Source organism: Pygocentrus nattereri, chromosome 15 (genome assembly GCF_015220715.1).
Source record: "Pygocentrus nattereri isolate fPygNat1 chromosome 15, fPygNat1.pri, whole genome shotgun sequence".
Lineage (NCBI taxonomy): Eukaryota > Metazoa > Chordata > Actinopteri > Characiformes > Serrasalmidae > Pygocentrus > Pygocentrus nattereri.
This window is the reverse complement of record NC_051225.1, coordinates 15,600,807-15,628,366: the sequence shown is the minus strand read 5'-3', so window position 1 is coordinate 15,628,366 and position 27,560 is coordinate 15,600,807. Positions and strand designations below refer to the sequence as shown.

Here is a 27,560-nt window from a genome sequence, read left to right as displayed (position 1 = left end):
TATCCGATACACCAGTGGTTCTCAAACCTGGAGGACCACTGCCATGTACAGTATAGGTCTTAATACAAAGTCTGTTTTAAAACTTGCAACTCAGGTGAAGCTTGTGGGACTGCAAGAGTAGAACTAAGAAACACTGCCCTAAAACATCCACAACAAACTAAACACCCTCTAACCCCAAACCATCTGCTGACATGCTGCCCCACCTACCATCTAAACCATCCACAACAAAATGACCCCGCTATATCTTAAATAACCCACTTTGATCTGACACCATTATCCCCCAATCTATTCACAACAAGCCAACCTACTACTACCCCCTCCCTCCATAATAAGCTGACCTAGCTAACCCACCACTATCCCCTAAGCCAGCCACAACACACTAACCCACCACTATTCTTTAAGCCATTCGCAACAAGGTAACCCATTGCTATGCCCCAAACCATCCACAAATGGACCCACAGCCATCACCTAAACCATCAACAGTATCACATCAATATCATCATCAATAACGCACTGACCTACTGCTATGACCCAAACCATCCACTATAAGCCAACCCACTGCTAACCTTCAAACCATCTACATCAATGCACCATTATCCCCAAAACAATCCACAACACACTGACCCACCATTATCCACAAACCAATGGCAACAAGCCGACCCATCACTAACCTCAACATCATCCACAACAAAGTGACCCACCACTAACCCCCAAGCCATCCACAACACACCGACCCATTGATATACCCCGAATCATCCACAAAAAGCCGACCCATCCAGGGTGTATCCTGCCTTCCGCCCGAAGACTGCTGGGATAGGCTCCAGCACCCCCCCGCGACCCTGACGGAGAAGCGGCTTAGAAAATGGATGGATGGATGGATCTTACACAAGCTGACCCACCTCTTTTCCCCAAACCATTCATATGCTGACTCACTGATTTCCCTCAAGCCATCCACATGCTGACCCACCATTACCCCTCAAACCATTTACAACACAGCAACCCACCATCTTCAGACTAAGCATAACATATTGACTAATTGACCAAACTATTCCCTAGTCGACCCACCACAATCTTCCAGACCATCCACAATGCCAAAACCACTAACATCCAAACTATCTACAATAACAAAACACTGCCATCTCCAAATCATTCACAAATGCCGACTCATCACTATCCCCCACACTTTCCACAAGAAGCTGACCCATCACTGTCCCCCAAATTAACCACAACTTACTGATCCATCACCATCACCCAAATTATCCACTAGCTAGCCCACCACTATCCCCCAAACCATCCACAAAAAGCAGACCCACCATTATGCTCCAAACCATCTGCTACAGTCCTGCCCAATCATTATTCCCCAAACTATCCACAACATACCGACCTACCACTATCCCCTACACCATCCACAAAAAGCAGACTCACTGTCATCCTCCAAACCATCCACTACAATCCTGCCCAACCATTATCCCCCAAACTATCCACAACACCATCCATAAGCTGACCCACTGCTGTCCCCTAAACCATCCACATAGGCCTGTCGCGATAATTATATTATCGACTTATCATACGACAATTTTTTTAAACGTGATCATTTTTGCCGATGTCTATAATTGCCCATTGGGTTTCCACGCAAATTTGTTTACATGAGAATAAACCGCAACTATGTTAGATTTCAGAAAGTCACGCAGTGCTGCTCTCTCTCTTTATTTTGTTATAAAGGTCTGTTTAATATTTTGTGCAATTTTCTCAGAATCCACAGAGCCCAAGTGTGGTTGTATTTTATTTGTTTTATTTATTTGGGATATTAAAATATTTTCATATTGGAAGCCAAATGTCTGTTCTTAATAATAAAAAAGTTCATTTCAAGTTAAAATGGTGTAATTGTATTATTATGCTACTATATTATTATTGTGGCACATTGTCTCCTTTGAGGAGCCCAGAAGCAAGAAAATATTCTATAATGGCACTTTAAAATGACAATATTATTGTTTATTGCAATAATTTCTGGGACAATATATCGTTCTGAAAATTTTGTTATCGTGACAGGCCTACATCCACAGCATGCCAATCCACCGTTATACCTCAAATTATCTACAACAAACTGACCTACCACTATCCCCTACACCATCCATAAGCTGACCCACTGCTATCCCCTACACCATCCACAGCATGCCGATCCACCGTTATGCCTCAAACTATCTACAACAAAACGACCTACCACTGTCCCCTACACCATCCATAAGCTGACCCACTGCTACACCTTACACCATCCATGCGCTGACCCGCTGCTATGCCCTACAACATCCATGCACTGACCCACTGATATCCCCCTAAACCATCCACAGCATGCCAATCCAACATTATTCCCCAAACTATCGACAACAAACTGACCTACCACCATCCCCTACACAATCCATAAGCTGACCCACTACTAAACCTTCCACAGCATGCTGATCCACTGTTATTCCCCAAACTATCCACAACAAACCGATTTATCACTATCCCCTACACCATCCATAAGATAACCTATTGCTATCCCCTAAATCATCCACAGCATGCCGATCTACCATTATTCCCCAAACTATCCACAATCCCCTACACCATCCATAAGCTGACCCACTGCTATCCCCTAAACTGTCCATAATAATACATTGTTTATCTGTGTTTTAGAGGTATTTGATGTAAGATCCCAGCTGACCAAGAGAATAACAACTCACAGAACTAACATTGCACAAATTTGTCATCTTATTGTTTATGATGTTTCAATCTATCGCTCCAATTTTATAATTTCACTAATACAATAACTAAAGTCATTCTCTGTAGATGAGTGCACATAGTTAAAAACATAAAAAAATTCAAGATACCAGAAAATTTCTTTCATTATTTATTCCAAACTATAGATGCCTTTTAAAATACCTGATCAAGTAAACAAATAGGCTACTAAAATTAACTTGGACAACCATAAATTCTAGTAGCCACATCCCTCTCCTACACAGCCCAGGACACACATGATAACATTAAGCCCCAGTGACTGACTTTGCTCTGCTCGCAGTGCAGGTCTGAATTAGGTTATGAGCCTCAACATTGTATCACTGGATAATCCCTCTTTTTTCAGGCATGTCAGTGGAGCCAAAGTCAAGAAGGGACTAAAGCAGGATCTGTTGACAATCCGTTTCTGCCCAAAGTCCCACAGTGCAACATGCCCAATCCAGTTACAGTGGTCAGCATTTGTCCTGCTGTCACCTCACGCCAACACCACTAAGGTGTACATCCACCGCACTGCTGCGTGGACAAAGCCAGCCAGTAAACCTACGATAGTCCACTTACACCACAGTTCTGTGCTTTCCCTGCACCTGACTCACATCACCAGCCAATGACGGAGTACTCAGTCAACTACGCAGGGTAGGTGGACTACATCTGTTGGAAAACACTTCTTAACTGCCTCTTCTGCCTCTGCAAAAGTGCAGCCCTTTCTCCTTTTGTGATTTGTGTTTTGCTGCCAGAAAGTTGTCATTACAAATGCTGTATCACAGAAAACGGCCTAAAACTGTCAGAAAAGCACCGTATGAACCTCAGTGGTGCATTTACATGTACAAATCTGTGTATATTTATAAATATCTTCTATACATTGTATTAAACTTTGGTGGACACAGTCATACGAGTAACTTGAAGGGTTCCCAAGTGGTACAACTGTCTCATTTGCCCCAACATTAGGAGAATTTTAAACCCCAGTGACTCCACATCTGTCCATAACTGGCAGCCTGAGAGGAGAAGATGCCTGGTGGGACTGTGTGATAGAAACTAAAAAAACTAATTATATAGAGTTTACCTAACTGATGTGCATATCGCTGCTGTCGGGACATAACTTTGTATCTCCAAAATGCTAACTTTATAGGAGAAGGAAAAAAGACACTTTACTTTTAATGGGAGTCAATGGAAACAGACTTTTTGTCCAAGTAATTTTGGGCCATTTCTTTTGGTCAATTCATTACACAATTTACACACAATGTAAAGGCAACAAGTACTTGCAAATTACATCAGAAGGGTTATAGGTTACCTTAAAGGTTCATCTGACTTTTCATTCACTTTTTTTTTACACAAATGTAAACTACAAGAAAACAGCCTTATTTATCAAAGTTGCATAAAAAAAGAGCACAGATTTGACCACTTTTGAAGACATACAAAGTACTCTGTACCAAATTTACATGACACACGCCCTAATTAATGTTTTGATAGGGAGCCAATAAAATGACAGCATTCATTAGCTCATGAACCAACGGCTGTGCTCATAGGTGGAATCTGGGATCAACTAGTGAGCACAGCACTTCCCCTCTCCAGACCACATTAAGATTCTGACAACTATGCAGAATAACATGTGAAGTAAGCTAAATGTCTTGTAAGTTTTTAAGACAGTAGAATCATCATCTAGAGCAGGGACCTTTAATTAAACCCCAATAAGGTCCAGTTAGAAAAAATGACCTCTGATGCACTTTCTTTTCCGACTTGTGTGTCCATCACTCACTTGAGTCTCAGTGCTCATCATAATGCACAGATTTGATTGGCTGAGTAGCCTCACGTGTGATATTTACAACACATCCTATTGGTCTGTGAGCCACTAAAGCTACCATAAAGGCCAAAAAGTTATGCCCATTAGAACAGGACCACCCCATCAAAATTATATAATTCTCCATAGTTTATTGGTTGTAGGTCCAGGACCACGTAGGACAGCGTCTGGATCCAGATTCAGACCGCAGTCCACCCATTAGTGACCTCTGGTCTAGACTAATTATTTAAACACTGTAATGCAGTGTATGAAGATTTTGCACTAGTTGTTTGTTTTTCAGGTAATGTTAGTGGTACAAAATAAAAGCACAGTGTAAAAATTGTCTCTAAATGGAACATGGAATAGTCGCTGCATGTATTTATACCAATACATTTGTACTGGATAGTCATATATGCAAGTCCAGTGACAATTGGGCAAAAACCCAATTGTACATGGGTTGTGGGTGTAATGTGTTTAACAGTAAATAAAAACAGTTATTTACTGCCAACAGAGCAGAGCAAATAGTGCTCTCTTCTGAGAATCCCACTGACCGACCAGTAAGCAGACGTCACTCTAGATTTTAGGATGGAACATTTTGTCTGTACAGTCCAATGCAATGATGTTTTCCTGTGTACTCTCATTCAGTCCTCAGAGACCCTGGCTGGAAACACACACCGATTTTTATGAGTGTGCATACGCATGCGGAAACACACTCCCCACCTCCTCTCTCTCCAACTGAGTCAGCTCTTTGAGACAGAGCGGGATCAGCTAAACAGGAGAGACCGCCCACCCGGATCAGCATGCTCTCCCCCCACTTCTCTTGCTCTTCTAGGCCTAAACGAAATCCCCCCCCTTCTCCACATGGACCTTAACTAATACCCCCCCTTAACCCAGCCTACGCATCATTAGCTAGCAGCCCACAGTCACTGTCAAAGTCAGCCCACAAGCTTGCTGCTGCGGCATGAGCACGTTCAGTATGCAGGCTCACACGTATGATAGCGTTTCATGTGCAGAAGAATTTGTGAGATGATGCATGAATTACGGTTTTAAACTCAAAATTGGTATCATGCTTTCTGACACACCACTAAATACCAAGCTACAGTACGTATATTAATAACATTGGATTTTCAGCAACACATGAGTAAAACTGACCGAAATGCAATTAGAGCTGATGGTTATTATAATAATTAAGATTAAGATTAAACATTAAGCAACTTGGTGCCCCATTTTTTGATCATGCATTTACACAGATCAGGCATAACATTATGACCACCTCCACCTCACAGAGCAGGTACTATTTGGGTGGTGGATCACTCAGCACTGCAGTAACACTGATGTGGTGATGGTGTGTTGGTGTATGTTGTGCTGGTCAGACACAGCTGTGCTGCTAGAGTTTTTAAACACTTAGTGTCACTGTTGGACTGAGAATAGTCCAACAAAAAATATCCAACCGACAGAATCCTGTGGGCAGCGTTCTGTGAAGGATTAGAGGACGACCAACACAAACTGTGCAGCAGCAGATGAGCTGTCGTTTCTGAATTTACATCTACAAGGTGAACCGATAAGTTAGGAGTGTATAACAGAGTGCACAGTGAGTGGGCACAGTGTTTAAAAACTCCAGCAGCACTGCTGTGTCTGATCCACTGAGACCAGCACAACACACACTAACACGTGACACACCACATGAGTGTTACTGCAATGCTGAGAATGACCCACAACCCAAAAAGAACCTGCTCTGTGAGGGTCCACGGGGTCCTGACCCTAGAGGGTAAAATGGTCTACCAAAATATCAGAGAAACAGATGGACTACAGTCTGTAACGGTAGAACTACAAAGTGCTCCTATATAGTAAGTGGAGCTGATTAAATGGACAATGAGCGCAGAAACATGGAGGAGGTTATAATGTTATGCCTGAGCAGTGTAGTTGCTAGATTTCTGTCCAGATATTTTTTGTATTATTTAACATTTATAAAATCTAAATAAAAACAGCCCACATTAAATTAAATCGACAAAATTTGCATACATTGTGATAAATTACATTTTAAGTGCATTTCCCAAATAAATAACATAAATATGAATAGAAGACTGGAGTTATTATATGCTCTCATGTTTCTGTTATTGCCTGGCAGGAGTGGTGAGCAGGTCACAGTGGATAAAGAAACTGAAATGTAAATCTACAGATTTAGACACAGAGAGTAGCTGAGTGCAGCAACACACTGTAGTGAAAGTACAAGTCTGTATCTGTGTAGCAGTTTAACTAAGAAGCTTCACTACTTTATAACTATTACATGATTTTATATAATAGAGTTCCAGCCGCGCGAGCTGATTGGTTGAGAGGTGTTCTAACTGCACCATTATTTTGCCATAACGACACAGGTTTTTCACAAACATTAATCACTCTGCTGAGACGCCGTTGCTAAGCAACGACTTCAACAGCTGTAGGAGACGCTCAAGACATTTGAATGTTTTTACTTCTTACTTTGCCACAAACAGAAAACGGACACTTTTAAGATCACATTTGACCGACAGCCGATTTGGTCAGACTCTGAAAATGAGACGACACTAAATTCCTAAACTGTCAATCGGTCTGTGTGGTGCTGTAGAATGAACTGCCAGCTGTGCAGCAAGTGGGCGGAGCTCGCTACTCTGACGTAGCAACAAGCTGCTCATTAAGGAACTATAATTTGGTGAAGGAACTATTATTATATTGTATTATGTATTATTATTTTTTAACTGTTGTATAAAAGTGAACACTTGAGGTCATGTGTTATTGCTTTAATGACATACTCCCCTCTGTGTTCTACTGCTTAAATAACACACAAAGCATCCACATTCAGAGCTTGCTGGCTTGTCAGAAAAGCTGCCATCTGTAGCAGATTATTTAGTCACCTCACACAGGAACATGTCTTTGACAATTAGTGTTACAGTTTATAAAGTCAGCATATTGCCTCGTTCAGAATGAGTGAGCTGCTAAAAATCTGCTGGATGTTTACAAATATCACTGTAATAAGAAAAACCCCATACAGTCCTGCTTAAAGATGAAATAAACAGCTGTTTTGTTTGTCGGTGATCAGCAATGGCATGTTCATTGCTTTGTTTGGAAATCATCCTTTATGATTATGTTAGCAACTAACTGGCCAGGAATGATGAGAAAAAAATAAAACAATTTATGATGAAAAATGACTTTTATAAAAAACATGTTTAGTGTGAATATTGGGAAACATCTGTCTGACCGCTGTGAAAATCTGCAGATCACTTTAATATGGGGAAAAGGAGAAAAAGACCAATAGCAGTTAACATGAATCTGCTTAGCTACAAAAACCTGTTACAACTTACTCCATCTCAGTTTGTACCCACTCTCCCCTACAGAGTTAATAAACGTCTGCCACTAAATCAAGTCCAACTTTAATACCTTAAATGAAGTGGAAAGAACTATTCAGTCAAACAATACTGGCCGTGTTCAGGTGTGTGGACACTGACAAGCATATAAAAGACAACAACAAAGGCTGTAAAGTGTTTCTGAATAGAACGACATTCCGTCTCCTCCTACAAATTCTACAGAGGAAACCAAATGGCCTGCTTTCTGTTCACCCGTGGTGCTCTCCCTGTGCCCTCCGCAAAGGTAGCATTCAGACATTCCAGAAGTTCAGTCCATTTCCTGGAATTCCAGAGTTCTAGGAAGCATGTCCCATTCCATGACAGTGTTCAAAACACACACAATCTGGTTCTCTTTTCCTGACTCCATTTTCCTTTTCAATTTTCGGTGTACAGCTGCCTCAAATAACACATTAATCCTGGGAAGAATCAGCCCCATGTTCCTGCAACTTCACTGAGGCTTATGGATGTGGAGTGGGCCTGGAGCTGTGGAGATTTTGCTGACAGTGTCCCCATCACAGGTCACTCTCAGATAGGCATAGGCCTGTCAACTGGACCACAAGCAGGAAGCGGTGGCAGACAGATGACAGGCACAGCCACTGAGGGAGAATGGGTAATAGAGTGTTGTCCCGTTTCACCCATTGTCCAGCCTGACTTGATACTCAGTACATCTCAGTGAGCAACAGCCACTATAAGCACTGCTAAAGCCACTTTAGTCGAACAGAACACTGAGCACTACAGTTATAATGTATAGGTTGAATATTAACTTAGATATACACTATATTTCCAAAAGTATTCAGTCACCCATCCAAATCAATGAATTCAGGTGTTCCAATCACTTCCATGGCCACAGGTGTATAAAACCAAGCACTAGGCCTGCAGACTACTTCTACAAACATTAGTGAAAGAACCGGTCGCTCTCAGGAGTTCAGTGAATTCCAGCGTGGTACCGTGAAACAACAAGTTCATTCGTGAAATTTCCTCACTACTAAATATTCCGCAGTCAACTGTCAGTGGGATTATAACAAAGTGGAAGCAATTTAGAATGACAGCAACTCAGCCATGAAGCGGTTGGCTACGTAAAATGAGTGGGGTCAGCGGATAATCAGATGCATAGTGCACAAAGGTCAACAACCCCAAGTCCATCACTACGTACCCCCAAACTTCATGTGTCCTTCAGATTAGCTGAAGAACAGCGCAGAGAGCTTCATGGAATGGGTTTCCATGGCTGAGCAGCTGCATCCAAGAATTACATCACCAAGGGCAATGCAAAGGAGTGAAATGCAGTGGTGTAAAGTGCCACTTGATTCTAGAGCAGTGGTGTTCTCTGGAGTGAACAATCACGCTTCTCTGACTGCATTGTGCCATGTGGAAAGTTTGGTAGAGGGGGATTATGGTGTGGGGTCGTTTTTCAGGAGTTGGGCTTGGCCACCTAGTTCCAGTGAAAGGAACTCTTAATGCTTCAGTACCAAGAGATTTTGGACAATTTCATGCTCCCAACTTTGTGGGAACAACTTGGGGACGGCCCCTTCCTGTTCCAACATGACTGCGCACCAGTGCACAAAGTAAGGTCCATAAAGACATGGATGAGCGAGTTTGGTGTGGAAGAACTTGACTGGCCAGCACAGAGTCCTGACCTCAACCCAACAGAGCACTTTTGGGATGAGTGAGAGCGGAGACTGTGAGCCAGGCCTTCTCGTCCAACATCAGTGTCTGACCTCACAAATGCGCTTCTGGAAGAATGGTCAGAAAATTCCCATAAACACTCCTAACCCTTGTGGAAAGCCTTCACAGAAGAGTTGAAGCTGTTATAGCTGCAAAGGGTGGGCCGACATCATAATAAACCCTATGGATTAAGAATGGGATGTTGCTATGCGTGTGAAGGCAGGTGACCGAATACTATTGGCAATATAGTGTACCTTTTGCAAAATTCTACTTCTTTAAGTAGAGAACTTCTGTCTAAACTTGGGAACATTTGATATGAATAAAAATTCTGGGGCTGTATTACAGAAAATCATTCTTCATATTCTTCAGAAAATCATATTCATATTCTTCATACCTTATCTGCTTTGTTGTCAAGGCAACTTCGGAAGTCATTAAAGAACAATGGTTCTTAGGTCTATAATCTTATGTCTAGAGAAGAAAACTGTATTACATAAACATATTAAGTTAAATAACCTAAATAATTTCTTAACTTTAAGATAAACCCCAGAGCATCTTAACTTCTGTTTTAATCGTCTGTTTTTATTGTTTTATGCAGTGACAGGCAGCACAGTTCACTATAAGTGGTATAATGACGTTACATTTATCTACACTGAAATCAGGGTCATAACAGTCCAGGGTCAAAGAGCCAATACGTACAGAACGTGGTACAGACATGACATAAACCAGAATAGACTAACTACACAGACAAAGCAAACATCAAACATAGACCATAACATCAAACAGAGACCGATACAAAGACCAGCAAACACAACGTGCAATCACAGAGCTTAAATACAACATGGATAATGAAGGACAGGTGGAAAACAGGTGGGGACAATCAGGGGAGGAGTTACAAAACAAGGGGCTGGACTAAACCAAAACAAAAATGCACATGGGCTAAACCAAAACATGAACACATGGACTCACATGACACCTACGATGTGTTATTGTTGAAGAAAACCCATCCCAATTTAACCCAATTAAAATATTAGAGATGATGGAACAGAGACAGAGCTGAACATCTATCTGTTTGTTAACACGCTCGGCTAAAGCGTTTGGGAAATGGAGACTGAAACTGGAGATGGCAACTTTCTGGTAAACAGCAGGGGGCACTAACACAGTATTCTTAACTCTCAGTTTTTATTTGACCGTTTTTACATTTTCATCTAACGTTAGCTGTCTGGCTAACTAACCTGATTGCATGTTTACGTTTCAGCTCTACGCGTATGGTCGTTTCTAGGTAACAGACACGACAGTTAATTGTCAACTTCAATCGAGTAAGTTAAGATTTCCTAAGTTGAGATAAGAAAAGATGCTGTAGGATAAAATTCTTAAATTGATCAGATTTGCTTCTGTAATATGGATTTGTGAAAAATCTTATCTTGACCTGTCAGATCTTAAATTAAGACAAGAAGATAAGAGATATTTTGTAATATGGCCCCTGATTCTGATTTATTAAGGGAAATTTGAGAAAAATCAGTGAAGCATGATGGTTTTGCTGGTACTTGCAAGTATGTTATGTTATACTTTGCTACTCCACAACATGAGTGCCTGAACGTGAGCGCATTGCTGAGGATGTAGATGAGAAGATACAGCACAACCATATCATTAACCAGGCCAGCTACTCTAGCTGATGTTAGCTAGCCTGCCTCAACTTCCTATAATTAGTTTGAAAGTCATCCAGAAAAGGTTCATTTTGATCTGGACCAAGACCATCTCTCTGGTCTGACCAAATTTTGGTCCTTCGGTCCTGAAAAGCCCAAAGATTCCAGACTGTACAAGGTCTCAAAACATCCTCAGCATCAACAACAAGAAAGCAAAATGGCTAATAATCCAAACTGACCAGTTTAGGCCTGCACTTTAATAGCTGCATACATTGAACAAAAAAGACTAATTAAATTGTTAATTGCAATTATTTATGTGGCAGTATTTCATAACTGTGAAAGGCCTTGTCATTATTCAATATCGAAAGAAACAATATCAAGTGAAGCCAAGAGATGCCGACTCAGCACTTGATAAAATAATGGCAGATATTATTTATTATGTAACTATGTAATTAATTAAACAGCAAAAATAAATATAAAATGAAAAAACACTACCAACTCTTCCAGGGTGTAAAAATAGCTCAGTGTGTGAGGATTACATAATTATATCCAGAATCTAGGCTATGTGAAACTTGACCCCACAGAAAACCTGTTCTGCACTGTTACATGAGAGCAGAAGGAAGAATTTCTGAACTCAGCTCATCCAATAGCTGAGGGCCTGTCCCGAGTCCAGCCCCATATGACTGTATCAATAATCCTAACCAGCGCAGACCAAACAGAGCCTCAGAGCACACACAGATCGTTCATCTAACCTTCCCCGTAACGATACTCCATTACCAGTCAGATTACCAGAGCAGATAGCATGCTGCTATGTTCACCATTAATAACCATAAGCCGGCTTCCCTGAGGAAGCTTAGCAATCAAAGCACTGAATCAAATGCTTCAGCAGCAACAGTCAAAGCACACACGTAGCTGTAAGTAAGCCAGTTTAAGCGCTTCACTCTCAAACACATGCTTTACTAGTTTTATTGTATTTACTTCCTTAATTTTTAGTAGTTAATGTATAGTAATCCTTCATATTGATAGCTGAACAATATACCTGCAGTTTAAGTCATGGACAATAACAAACAGGTCAACAGCCAAATCTCTCACTACTTGGGGGTAGTCATGGGCTGGAGGTTAGGGGATCAGCCCTGTGACCGGAAGGTTGCCGGTTCGATCCTCTGAGCCAACAGTCCATGACTGAAGTGCCCTTGAGCAAGACACCTAACCCCCAACTGCTCCCTGGGCACTGCGGATAGGGCTGCCCACCGCTCACTAGTATGTATGTGGTGTTTCACTGTACGGATGAGTTAAATGCGGAGGTGAAATTTCCCTATTGTGGGACTAATAAGGGTCACTTAATCTTACTGATGAATCTCTCTCCAGTTTAAGGTTGTCACGATACCAGAATACTGACTTCGATACTGATAAAAAAAAGTGTCAAATCACTCTTCAACCTCTTTGTAACTGATAGGGTACATTTCAAATGAATTAATCAACCAATGATAAATTCAGATAAATCAATTAACAAAATAACGTAACATGGCTCTAAAGGGAAAACTAGCAATGAGGGACAACCTAACATTCATCAAACCCAAAATGAAATAGGTTACACCTTATACCCCATGCTCAATGTTTCTGGATGCAAAACATCATTTATAGGACAATTAATTCTGCATCTGTATGATTTCGATGCTGTTGAGCCCCACATTAAGCCTTAGCCTAAACTAAAAAGAAATTCCAAAGGGAATTCCACATCACTGCAGTTTAGCCCCAGACTAGGCTTTATTCATGTCCTGGAAAACCGGCCCTACGAGTGCAAAAGCATGCATAAATTTTGCCTAAAGGCAAAAGAGACATCAAAGTAGGGCTAGCTAAAGCATTTGAAGCAAGAACACTGAACTGTTTACTGCACTGTATTACTGAAACCGCATCAAACTTTCGAGACATTGTGCAGCACCAATGCGGGTCAAAGCAGGTCAAAAGAAGCCAAATCAGTTGCTAAGCACACACACAGATACAAAACCAACCCAGGAAGAAGGTACACACCCATACGCCATGGTGCAGACGGACTGACCCGGGTAGACGGCGTACTCCGAGTAGCCCTGATGGTTCCACATGCTCGCTGCAGGTGTGTGTGTCTGTGAGTCAGGAGCGGAGCAGAGCTGCCGGTGCTGCGGCTGCAGTTTCATTTAAACACTCTTCCCGCTCCTCGGCCTCTCCCACTCACGCAGAGGGAGGGAGGAGGAGGAGGAAGAGGAGGAGCGGCTGGTAAAACATACAAAAATTTAAACACACGCCTAACATGCTCTGCCCAGAGATACCATCACACACACATACCACACACTCACTGCCCTGATAGGGGAACCAGCTCAGCCTGAGGCACTGTGAGTGATGTAAGAGATACACATACACACACAGACCGCAGAGGAGCTCTAAGCTCTGCTCTGGCTCTCTGCGCCTTCTCGAGCATTTTCGTCACAAGCCTGATGACGTAAGGCACTCTACTTTTGGTGCACTTGAAGCTCCATGCTTTTGAAGTGAGATGAGTCTGTAACAAGAGAGCCCATGTTAAATGACTCATATTTATTGTAGGATATAAAGTACCGTGCAAAATCAGAGATAATGCTTTATTTATTTCATTTCCTGTTTTCAGCGTCAGGAAAAAAATTATGCACAGAAGCCTCAAGGGCTACTTAGTGCTTAAGAGTAAACTTTACAGAAACTAAATATAGTATCTAAATATAGCAGCAGTATTAATGCATCCACCCTCTGCCTTTATCACAGCTTCCGTTCTCTTCAGGAGACTCATTTTACTGAAATGCACCACAGAGCGCCATAGGAGCTCATTCTTACCTGTGGGCATCAAACTCTATAACTCCTCCCTCAGTGTGTGATTCACAAAGTGTGGTTCATCTGTGCAAAACTCAATAGCAAACAGTACTATTCACATGTGTAATAACAATAATTGTGCACAATAACTCAGATGTACAAATTTGGACTGCCTTATACTAGATGTTAAATATTTATTATCACAGTCACAGTGGACTCTGGGGTGGTCAGTTCATTGTTCGAAAAACAAAACCAGCTTCTTTGTTTGAGTTAAGTTTCTTCTATTCTGTCCGTTTCCTTTTCTTAGTAACAGCTTCTTGACAGCTACATTTTTTCTGACCCACACCACTGGATGAACAGAACAGATGGACAGAATGTGGATTTGTTCAGATTTGTAGTATGAGTGTGGCTTGATTTTCTCCTCTCTCAAACGTGGTGATTTGGTGGTCTTGCAGTTGTTAGGAGTACAAGTTCTCTCTATCTTCACTATATTATATTTGTTAATAACATCTTTAGAGGGCAGTGGTGAGTGACATTTGCTCATTTGATGCTTATAATATATATAACTTTTACTATAATATTTTAATTGCAGCTTTGGAATCTCCTCAGAAATATTACATGAACAACAACCACGTTTTGACTGGAAATGAAATGGTCTCTGACTTTTGCACCAGACTATATTCAATATATATTTTGAAATATTCTGGCAATTAAGTTTGTCCCAGTCCAGCTCCTTTGTTATTCAATCTGATCAAGAGCCAAAACGCTGAGTATCAGTCAATATTTGCAATTTCATAGAGAAAAAAAATGACAAACAATCAAAAGTGAATAGTGTTTTACTCAACACTCGAGGCATTAAAATAGGCCTGGACTGGACGTCAACATTCATACATCATAAATGGTTGCAACTATAACTATTGCAATTTCCCACTGGGATCAATAAAGGATTCTGATTCCGCTTCTGATCAGTTATACTAGTAACTGAGAAACCTACCAATTAATATGATGGTGAAATGAGTAATCAGATTAAAAAAAAAAAGCCAAACAATAAAAATAAATTAAAACTTGACTGAACAGTACCAAACTATGCATAGCCTTTAAAAGATTTCAAAGCTAGAAAAATTTGATTTTTTTTTTTTTTTTTTTTTTTTTAAATGTAAAAATTCGATGTGGTAAAAAACTATGTGGTCCACATTTGCACAATCAAGTAAACTGTCAACTAATCATTCCCAATTTATTGAGAATTAGTTTTTATTCACTTAATAATTAAGTGAATTAATAATCAACATTAATCAGGTAATCATGACAACCATACAGGGCAGAGTGGATAAAGAATAAAGAGAAAAGAAACAGTCCAAGGAGGAGGAGAAAGGGAGGACAATAAGGGAATAAATTTATACCAAGTAGAAGTTGGCAAAATGGGGAGAAAGTGGAGGCAGGAGAAAGACAGACAGAATAAAAATGGAGATAAAGAAAGAGAAAGAAAGATAGTAAATAGATGGAGAACATAGAGAGGGAAAGTAAGAGAGAGAGAGAAAGAGAGAGAAAGCCCTTCCACCTATTGAAACGGCAGCAGCCGGCGTCTGGCAGCACTCCAGCTCAGAGAGACTGATTACAGGCGACCGCAAATGCCTGCTATCAGCTAATGAATACCGGGGGTGCAGATGAAGAAGAGTCCAGAGCCACAAGCTCCTCCAGAGGGGGTCCAAAGCTATCTCTGCTCTACTCAAGCCTTTCAGCCCAAATCCCCTCGTACCTTCACACACAGGTTTGTTTTTCATACGTAGTCAGGATGTTGAGTAATATATAATGTCCCATATGCGCTACAAACCGATCAGGTATAACATTCTGACCACCTCGTTTCTACGCTCATTGTCCATTTTATCAGCGCCACTTACTATATTGGTGCACTTTGTAGTTCTACAGTTACAGACTGTAGTACATCTGTTTCTCTGATACTTTGTTAGCCTCCTTTTACCCTGTTCTTCAGTGGTCAGGACCCCCATGGACCCTCATAAAGCAGGTTCTATTTGGGTGGTGGGTCATTCTCAACACTGCAGTAACACTGACGTGGTGGTGGTGTGTTAGTGTGCATTGTGCTGGTCTGAGTAGATCAGACACAGCAGTGCTGCTGGAGTTTTTTTAAACACCTCAGTGTCACTGCTGAACTGAGAATAGTAACCCAACTGAAAATATCCAGCCAACAGCGTCCTGTGGGCAGCGTCTTGTGACCACTGATGAAGGACTAGATGATGACCAACAAAAACTGTGCAGCAGCAGATGACCTATCAACTCTGACTTTACATCTACAAGGTGGACCGACATGGTAGGAGTGTCCAATAGAGTGGACAGTGAGTGGACACAGTGTTTAAAAACTCCAGCAGCACTGCCGTGTCTGATCCACTCAGACCATCACAACACACACTAACAGCATTTTTCTAAACTAACTTTCAAACGTGTAATCTTACCTCAGTAATCAAAACCAAATGTTTCTGAGCTGTACATTTTATCTTGTCAGGTCCTGAAAAATGAGCTGTTCTTGACACGGCAGCCACACCCACACAGACACACACACACGCAACACACACATAGGAAAACTGTAGCTTTAGCACTATAAATCTTATTTGAGTGCACATATTTGCTCACCAAGTACCAATTATGTCACTGGGACTAAAGCATTAGCCTGCATGCAAAGCCGCACACCTAACATGGACTGGCGGTGAGTAGATGATTAAATAAAGAGAAGAATGGAATCATCTAGAGTGAAAGGCTCTCAATCATTCATACAGTTAGCCGTTTAGCATTCCCCTGACTGAGCTATTAAAATCATGCAGTACATTGCCAGCCACCCTATTCAGCCATTGCAGTACTGGAGCCCAGGAGGACCTTGGGCTAGGTGGTCATTTCCCCTCTATCTGTGCTGCAGGCAAAGAGACACACTAATTTAAAGGTGAATCAATAACTCCCACATCTATACACCATAAAGAGCTGCTCCTTCGCTTAACTGCCCTGACTAATTAACTGTCACCTATAATGAGACTGCAATAACAAATTTGCTGGTTGTTTCTGAAACTCTTAAAAGAACAGTTTTGTAAATAAATCTATTTTATGCAAATGAAGTGACTACTACCTTCTGTGTTTCTGATGTGAGCCATTTTAGTCTGGTTGAGCTATTTATTTGAGTATTAATACTATATTATTATCCTAATAGCAATTACATCAATAACGCTATAATAACGCTGGGCCAAAACCAAAAACTGTTTTAAGTGTGTTAACCATTAAAGCAGATGTTCTTGGGCACTGCACCTTCTCTTGATGCTCACCATGAACAGTGTTAAATTGTCTTATGTGAATGCATCTGCACTAAACACCACAGAAGAGCGAAGGGAACAAAGTGTTTTCTGGCAGTATTTGTTATAACAATAATCACCATAAAAATAATTTTTCACCTTAAAATAATTTTACAGACTTGTTGCAGGCCTATTTCTTCTCTTTTTTTCCCCCCATTTGTCTCTTCTGGACAAAGGTTCAGTTAAATATACACTGATGAGCCAAAACATCATGACCTCTCACAAAAAAGTTACATAATCATGAAATCAAATCAAAACATTTTAATAATGGTCATGGAAGGAATTCAACTTCATATGGGGTTTTATAGGTGGAGACCGGTCAGAGTACCCATGCTCACCTCTGCCCACCGTTTTAAGAGCCTACAAATGCAAGCTTCCTTGGACCCTTGAGCAGTGGAAGGAGGCTGTCTGGAGTCCCGTTCTCTTTTACATTACATGGACAGCTGAGTACATGTGGCCATTTATCTGGGGAAGTGATAGCACCAGGATGTACTATGGGAAAAAGACAAGCCAGTAGAGGGAGTGTGATACTCTGGATAGTGTTCTGCAGGGAAACCCTTTGTCTGGACATCAACATCTCTGTGGACCAGGTTCACCCCTTTATGGTAAAGGCAGTCGCCAACTGCAGTGGCCTCCTTCAACAAGAAAATGAACCCCTCAAAACTGTATATATTGATCAAGAATGGTTTAAGATAGCAGACTGCATGGGACTGTGCGCGCCTGCTACCGCCTGGAACTTTTTTGGCCCACTCCCGTCCGACGCAGTTCCATCCAGGCAAACTGACATCCAATATCTGACACAGTCTATTCACAAATACATTAATCTCTGATGAAATAACACAGCAGTCATGGTCATCAGGCATCAATGAAACCACAGAGCGGTTATTTTGGGTGTTCTGCTGGGTTCAGCAGCTTCGGCCATCGGACCAAAGGCTCCGCTGTCTCTGTAAGCTACAAGAATTTGTGTATTGTTCACGTGATCTGTTGCTTTGCAACTCTTCAGAATGACTTCATTAGTGTCAACTGTCTTACTGCTATTATTTGACAGTGTTTATATATATGATTCAGTAATCACTCCACTTTAAGGCTGTACATTAATTTGCAAGATTTCTTTTCATGTTTGCTTCGCCCCACCACACCCCTTGTGGTGGGTCCCACAAGTCAGACCTCTAGTTTGAGGACCATGATGAAGAGTTCAAGGTGTTTTGATCTCAAACTGATCAATTACTGATCAAGCACTGCTGTGTCTGATCCACTGAGACCAGCGCAACACACCACCACCACGTCAGTGTTACTGCAGTGCTGAGAATGACCCACCATCTAAATAGTACCTGCTCTGTGAGGGTCCCTGGGGGTCCTGACCACTGAAGAACAGGGTAAAAAGGGGTTACAAAGTATCAGAGAACCTGATGGACTACAGTCTGTAACTGCAGAACTACAAAGTGCACCTATATAGTAAGTGGAGCTGATAAAATGGACGATGAGTATAGAAACAAGGAGGTGGTCATAATGTTATGCTTGATTGGTGTATGATTCAGTGACCTGGTCCACCAAGTCCACCAAGTCAGACCTCTAGTTTGAGGACCATGACAAGGAGTTCAAGGTGTTCCTCAGATCTCAAACTGATCGAGTATCTGCATGATGTGATGAAACAACAAGACTGATCCACGGTGGCTTCATCTCACAATTTACAGGACTTTAAGGACCAGCTGCTAACATCTTTGAGCCAAATACCACAGGACAACTTCAGAGGTCTTGCAGAGTCCATGTCACGGTGGTCGGAGCAATTTTGGTGGCATGCAGCTGACCAACAGCATATTAGACAGGCCATAAGGTTTTGGTTCATCAGTGTATTTGTAGCACATAGTTGTATGTGTTGTAATATAATATTTAGAATGTGCGATATCAGCTTATGGCTAGGAAAAGAGTGACAGCTGTCAATTCACCACACAGTGTTCTGAAGTATATTCTGCTTATGTTTTGTTAAATTTGCTGAAAGGTACTTCCAAACGATAAGCCTTCTTCAAAATGCACAGGCTTGCATGAGTGCGCTCTCCTGCGATGGATGTAAAACCTCAGGCACCTTCTGCCCTCCTCCACTCCTCCGCCCACTGCCATAATCAGCCATGCTCAACAAAACAAACATATACCTCACATCTACATCCTATATGAGTGCTCCTGGCCATTCACTGAGCTCAATCAATACCACATTTGCTGTTAGATGTTAATGGAAATCTTTCATGCCAGCCTTTCATAAATATCTGCACTGCGTTTTTTCAAGTCATGTTGTTTCCTTTCTGCCATTTACGTAGCTATGTGAGATATCAGATGATGATGTCAACAGTTGATAAAAACAGCTGTCAGGTCAGCGACAGGAACCTTTTTTGTTTTTTTATCCGGACATCTCAAGAAATAAAAGGCTCATTTGTCAGTGCCAGATGTGATCAGTGCCCATGGATAGCAGCCTGACAGGAGAGGAGCGGGAATAAATCATCTGGCAGTGATATTCTGCCATAGTGCTTGATGCAGCCTGTTGTTGTAGCACCATGTCACACGTGAGCTATCAGTAGGCAGTGTTCAGGCTGAATTATGGCTGGCCTCACTTCGAGAGCTATAACATTGCTCTGTTTGCCTCAAAAATATGCTTCTGGAGTATCATAGAGCAGAAGCAAATAGCTAAAATGTTAATCTTCTATTTTATCTACATTAGCTACATTATTTTTGCATGATTGTTTTCATTTTAAAACATTTTAGGTGAAAATAAAGTCCATTTGAGCTGAGCAGCATGTTTAAATATGTACATTTAGTCTCGGGTGGGAAAGCATAAAACTTCAAAGTCTTCAAGGTACACTCAGAAATCAACCCGACATCCAGAGAAAGTGTGAATGAATTCAATGATATTTCATAAGACACACATATGACCAACTGCTGAGCCTCCATTCACTTTACACAGTATTATAATTTCACAGTAGGACTGAGCATCCAAACAGAATTATTCCTTTAACGTTTAAAAACTGACCACTGATGTTTTCCCATTTGCCAACAAGGCAGAAATGGGTCAGAGAGAAAGCATGCTGCAAGGTGACTTAGAAATTATCCATAACAACCGTAACTGATACATTAGTCATGAGAAAATGAACAACACAGCCATATATTGTAGATATTTGATCATCTAAACTAAATATATTGTAATGTACTATATTGCCAATCTATATTACATTCTAAACTCAAAGTAGCACCGAATTTGATTCTTAATCCAGTATTAAAACAGAGTTACCCATTCATTGTCTGCACTCCATGCAACGCTTAAATGATTCACCTTTATCAATCAATTCATTACAATATTGAGTTAAACACTTAAAAATATGACTCCTCACAATACATCACTTAGCGGAAAAGCCATTTAGTCCACTGGTAATGTACCTTCAATAAAAAATGATCTGCTGACTCCATGTCCTTCTCCTCCTATCAATAAATCTGCCCACTGGAGTTACATGAATCCGAGCACTTCTCTGAGCACAATCCACTTGCACAGGTACTGGTTAATGGCAGCTTACCTGTCAAACCAAAGGAAGTCTCGGAAAAAGGCAAAATATGTTGGAGTTACTTTTTTCAGTTTCTGGCTCTGATCTCAGAACAACACTGCCTTCCTAAGTTGTGCTGTAGCTCTACCAAAGCCTTGCTCGCCTCTTCTATGAACTTTCTAGGCTCCAGCAGGGCCGAATGCACAATCCACTCCACCGGCTGTCCTCACACAAGGTTAGTCAGCAGAGCAAAGCAGTCGAAGGTGAACGCCAAGCCTTCGGCCTCGTGTGCCAGAAATATCCGTGTGTGCTCAGCGTCCAGCCAGGGGGTGAGGAGAGCTCAACCCTGCAATGACCTACGCCTGCTCCCGGCCCCATCCGCTCCCCACCTGCCTGTCGCTTGTTTGTGGAGGTTGCGAGGTGTGGAGTGTTGCGTCAGGCCAGCAGAATTAGTGCTGCTTCAGCCTGGGCAGAACCCCCGAGTCACCCAAACTCACCCTGTCAGCACCTTCTCCAGCTCCCCTGTGAGCTTTCAAAGGATTGTTGCAGGGGAGGGGGCGCCGAGGAGAGGATTCTAAACTCTTAATCGAGTAGAGAGGAAAGGGTCTTCGAGGCATCTCCCCATCCCCACACTCATTCTCATGTTACACTTGCCAAAGAGTTTTCCAAAGTCCAGCTCATGCAGATCAGCAGGAAGTGATGAGCTTGCTTTCCGGATGCAACCAGAACCTTCCTGTGTTTAAGTGAAGCATTAGGGTCAGAAGGCTGATCAGGTGATATCGGGAAAACACCCAAGCAAAAGAGTTACTTAAACTCTTAAAAGCCTACTAGCGACACTAGAGATTGGAGGCAGGAGGAGTGCTGGGATGAGTCACTGGTTGTGATAATTCGTAAACATTGATTTTACAACACAATTGTATTACATGGTATAATTAACAGAATATCCATTCTGCATGATGCACACTTAGAATTCTGCACTGCAATGTCATTATGCAGCCCTCATAAATGAAAAATCAGCTACTTATTTAAATAAGATCAAATAAAAGGCTCAAATTCAAAAGGACTATTTTGCACAATAAGTCATGCATAATTATGCTAGAACATTTTGGTATAGAAATAGCAACAACGTTCAAATACAGGGCAAGTGCCTGGCACATTTTTATTTCTTTTATAATTGTTTACATTATAAAATTGCAGCAAAATAAAAATATTTGTCATGGGGTTTTTAAGCTTTTTAAGACACAAGCAAGGAAGGAATGCACAAACTCAAATAAGCAGGTGTAACATTACTCAGCTGGGTGTGAGTCAGTTTAAAGACTCAGAAGTTCACATACACTGAAAGCATGTGAAGCTTGTGGTACTCTGACATGAATCAAAACTGACATATTGGTCCAACTGTGGCCAAACTTAACACAACCCTGGAGGAGACTAGAAAAAAAGCCTCCATAAACAGCCTAAATAAATTTCGAATGAGACAGTGCGCCCAAACCTACGAGGCCTCGTCACTCACTCCCTGGCTGTCAACAGCATGACCCCACGATATGATACATGAGAGGCCAAGGCTGGAAGTCAAAAAGACTCGACAGCAGTTCCTGGTGGCCGCCACAGGAACTGCACTTGTCTAGACCCCTGCTGGAGCGGACAGGCCTGTGGAGGATGATTCATTCAGACACAGATTACTTTATCCATCCGGCGCAGATATTTCACCCTGGTTGTAATGCATGCTGAGGCTCTGCAATGACCAGCGCTCCAGGTCGTTTGTCCTGTGTATGTGTGTGTGTGTGTGTGTGTGTGTGTGTGTGTGTGCGCGTGCTGGTAGGCCAGAGAGCTAAAGACACGTATCGCAGTGACAATAATTAGGGGCATAAATTGCAGCAATCAATGGCACTATTACAGCTTGTTTCAGCATCTTTAAGTGGTCGTACAAGCTTCAGTCCTGTGGAACTCCAAGGCTGGCCTAACATGGCGAAACTTTCATGCAACTAATTTCATGTTGTGAGTTGCATGCAACATCATTTCCATGCAACTTGTCAGTTATACACAACACATTCAACAATTAACTAGATAGCCAAATTAGCAGCAGCTCAAGTTTTCTTGAACAGACAGACATCGATATAATAAAGACGTCCATGTCTCGCTGGTGTCAAAACAAAACCTTGTACTCATCTCCATTTTTTGTCGTTTTCCAGTTCTTTTACATAATTTGAAATTACATTTTGTCTTTTATATCGTGTCCAATGTTTATGATAAATGGGCCAAAAGAAACGGCCCAAAGTTGCTTAGAAAAATGCCTGGTTACATTGACTTACTTTAAAGTAAGTAACTTCTCCTGTAAAGTTACCGTTTTGGAGATACGAGGTTTTGTTCTGACAGCAGCGATATATAGACCTACTTAATGTCTCATTCATTCTAACCTAGAAGTTCACTAGAGATCTTGTTTCAGTCTCCTCTTCTGTAATACTTCCCATTCTTTGGATCCATAATGAATCTGAGCTCTGTGTAAAATTAAAGGATCAAGAGAGCAGAAAATTAATCTAGGTGTGTAGGTCATGTTAACACCAGGCCACAGAAGAATAACATGAATAAGAACATGAAAAACAGCTGTTAGTATTAGCTGACTAGGGGGACGGGTCTCCTTTTAAACTGCTTCCCAAACCATCTTCTATTTTATTTTATTATGCAGTGAAAAAGAAATTTGTTCGCTGTGATCACATGATGAGTTTTCTGTGTTTTGATTAGCTGTTGCATGAAAAGTCCACAAGACATGGCTGCAGCTGAGTTCCAGGTTGCTATACATTACATTAACTCAAGTCCAATTGAGTTTCATAGAGGTTTCAAGCAACTACATTTGCATTAAAGTTCCACCATGTAAAGGCATGTGCTTCACTCAGGCATCAATCAGTATAGAGTCGAAGTCCAACTGTCAAGAAGTGAGATCTGGTCTAGAGAGACTCACTGAAAATATACAGCAGTATCTTCACTCCAGAAAGTCTTTAAAGGAATACTTCAGCATTTTTCAACCTAATCTCTATCTGCCACTTCAGAAGCACATGGTTGATTACAACAGATAATAATTTTGATGCACGTCCCCTAACTTAGAAAAGAACAGACAACTCAACGACTCAAAACACGCTTATTAGCAGCCATTGGGCAATTGCTGAATTTCACAAGTAAACATTTACGCAAAACACATTTTTTCACCGCACGTTCACGAATTCTTTATACAAAGGCATTTGGAAATCTGTACAATTCATTCAGGGATGGGACTAGTTTTCTAAAGGGAAAACAATAGATTCCCAATGTAGCACTAAGTAACCAGCTAAAACTGATAACCTACTAAAATTCAGCTCCAAGTGTTCAAGCTTGATGTTGCATAGCTACCAGAAAACCTCTGGGAAAACAAATGTCACCAGAATTGCTTTTTAATGTGTTGCTCCAGTGATCGAAAGCTAAATAAACTGCCATAAGAATAGCAGTGGCAGTACATTCTATCATGTTTGTCTCATCTTAAGACCTGCACTATTATGTAAAAACAGTTTCAAATTTGCTTTATAAAGTTAAATGTTTCAAATGTTTATGCAGAGAATTCAATCATTTCTTTTAGAAGCAGTGGCGGCACATAAAGCACACAAATCCTGTACGTGAGAAAGCAGAGACAGCCTCTGGAATATATTAATTGCCGTATTAATTAAGATATTTTAATGTACGTATCTGCTGAGGATGCTACATAAATATTTTTAAAATGAAGAAATTGAGGCAAATCATCTGCATTAGCATTACAGAGAAATATACAATTCATCTGTTGATCACAAATGAATCACATACACAAGAAAACAAATTAAATGTTGATATTTTATTACAGTGACACTAACTTTGAATGATCCACCTCCGAAACAGTATCTGCTCTGTGAAGGTCCATTGTGTGCTGACCACTGAAGAACAGGGTAAAAGGGGGCTAACAAAGTATCAGAGAAACAGATGGACTACAGTCTGTAACTGTAGAACTACAAAGTGCACCTATATAGTAAGTGGAGCTGATAAAATGGACAGTGAGTGTAGAAACAAGGACGTGGTCAGAATGTGATGTCTGATCGGTGTATTTCAAAAGATCTGTTTCTGTTACCTCTGCATGCAGGTGAAAAAGATCCTTTACCAGCTACACAAATGAGACACAACACCAAAGAAAACAGCAGACAAATGCAGCTCTAACCTGCACTAGCTGCACCTGTCTGACATATGCCTGACATATGCCTGACACAAAGCTGTAGCTCTATGGCTATAAGTATCTTAATCTACAGGTCAAACAATCCGCGAACTGATCCTGCACTAACCCTCCACTCCCTTGGTTCCTTTTGCTACCTTACAAGGTATCAAGCACACTATGTGAAGATTGCTCAACTCACACAAGCCTGTGATCATATGGAGTCAGACAGCTTCACAGTCTAGGCAGTGCCTTCTGTCCACTTCCAGCAGGAAGACACTTCTTCCTAAACTGTAGCAGGATGAGTCCGAAGACAGCGCGTTTTCCCGCAAAAGGAAATACAAGTTTACTTTGGACAGCTGAATGGAACACCCAACCACCCAACCATAGTACCTCTCCAAATGCAAGTAATACACTCTCTTAATTTAGATAAATATAAATCCTAATCATGGTCAGCTGCACAAAAGGAAATAAATGTTTGAGCTGTCACAGAACTGCTCTACCTGCAAGTGATGAACTCTTCTAATCTCTTAATTAAGATAAATATTCATTTTAGTCAGCTGCATTAAAAATAAAGAAAACGTAAGTCTTCCATCATTGTTTTGAAACATTAGCATGCTTATTTGTGCTGGAAAAGGCCACAGAAAGGCCACTGTTACCTGCATGCCACATACAGAGCGTGCTCAGCTTTGTTATTACACCCTATCAGGTTAAAAATCTCTGAGGTTTCCACTGCAACACGCATGTCTGGTGCTCTAAGGCACAAACCCAGAATCCTCGGCTCACAGAACAAAGCCGTTTCATTATTAGGCCCTGGAATTTCCTTTAGCAGAAAAGCATGGAAGCCAGCCTTGAATTCTTGTCATGATCTGAATCACATACTCCCACAAACCCAAATAGTGGAGAGTCTGGAGAAAAGGACAACACATTGTTTACAGCGAGTGGCCTCAAGTTCACAAGCAGCTTCTCACCACAGCTTTTCTATGCTTGCTTTCTCTGCCGGGCTTCTGGAGGGCAGAGAGAAGTTCTAGTTGCGCCGCGGTTTCTGTCAGCTGGGAGTTTTTTTGTTGTTTTTTTCTCTCGTTTGACAGAATGCAGCAGAGAACCCGTCATCTGCGCTCAGCCACTAGGGAGAAAGGCAGTGAGCTTCAGTTATAGGTTACAGACGGCTGCTTACAGCGCCTGCAGTGCCGTAAACTCCAGCTCAGATTCTCCACTCTTTTCTGTCTCGTCCACCTCCATTTAACCTTGAAACTCATCCTTCATGTCACTAGTGAGCCGTGACTTCATCCTCTCCCTCCTCCTTGTCCTCTTATTTCAGTGAGAGCCCAGCTGCTTTTTGATTTTGAACAATTCATCTATATTTTGGCAGTTTTACACTATTATAACAGTTCTTCATCAACTTGTGCCGTACTTAAAATCTGGAATCTCTGTTTTCGATAATATAAAGCCAATGTTGTCAGACATACTATTGCTAAGTCATGCCAATATGACACCATAACTTCCATAATGGCACAGCTTTCAAAAAATTGTCGGAAACTGCAAAACATGTAAAAATTTGACTTTCACTAAGAAAGTTTTGCAACATTGAGAGATAAATGACTTAAAAAGATAATTACAGTGTGCTATCATGTAATAACTACTTGTCAGTCCTAAAATATTGAAATATTGGATAACAAATGCTGTCTATTCTAGAGCATTTCAAAGCCCGTTTTTTTTGCCAAATTTTTGTTTGTTTCTGGCTGAACTGCAGTTTGTTTAGTGGTTCTGACCAAAAAGGTCCTATTTTAGGGAAGTCTTCTCTTGTACTCATTTTCAGTTTTAATATATACTAAAGCAAAAACTTACCAATAATTAGCTGCAGTGTAAAGCGAGTTGTTATTACTGGTGCTCAGAGAGGAATGATAGTTACTACCCAAAAACATGCTGTTATCACAAATGACAGCATTGGCTGAGGGGCTTTCTACCAATCAGATTATGCTGCTGGGACTAACTGTAATATTGAGCAGAATAACAATTATAAACATGGAAAATGATTCCTAACTTTTGAACAGAACAGTTAGAGAAACACTCAACATTCATGCATGTAAATGTTAAAGACGATGCTGCTCTATCGATTCCATCCACATTACCTTTCCTCCCCCACCGAGGTCTCGTCCACTTCCTCTCTGATAGCCTCCAGCTGAACCCGGACCTCCTCCCGGTCAGCATCATGTTGTGCATTGCACTGCAGAGGCAGGCAGCTGCAGCACATCCCCATGCTGCCTGGTGGTCCGCCCTGGCCGCTCTTTGGTCTGCTGTGTGCTTGCTCGGCCATGGCGTTTAATGTACATTGTTACCAGGAGCTCATCTCGCCAGCGAATGTCAACGCGCTTGCCGAGTGCTCCAGGGTTAAATATCACCAGTCAAATCAGCTTTGATGGAACAGCCTCTGTGCACAACA

At 41.3% G+C, this 27,560-nt stretch overlaps 1 protein-coding gene across 9 annotated transcripts in view; it reads right to left on the bottom strand.

Moving 5' to 3' along the window:
• The window catches only part of plekha7b (pleckstrin homology domain containing, family A member 7b), a 180,938-nt gene that overhangs the window by 129,395 nt on the left and 23,983 nt on the right, over positions 1–27,560 (bottom strand). Inside the window, exon 1 of one of the 9 annotated variants that reach the window (XM_017700662.2) lies at positions 27,250–27,496. The exons of 7 other annotated variants lie outside the window; for them this stretch is intronic. In XM_017700662.2, the coding sequence (XP_017556151.1) occupies positions 27,250–27,434 (185 nt within the window). In that variant the 5' untranslated portion in view covers positions 27,435–27,496. Of the gene's footprint in view, positions 1–13,259; positions 13,389–27,249; positions 27,497–27,560 lie in introns of those variants that run through there. One more of the 9 variants, XM_017700667.2, reaches the window with a different exon arrangement.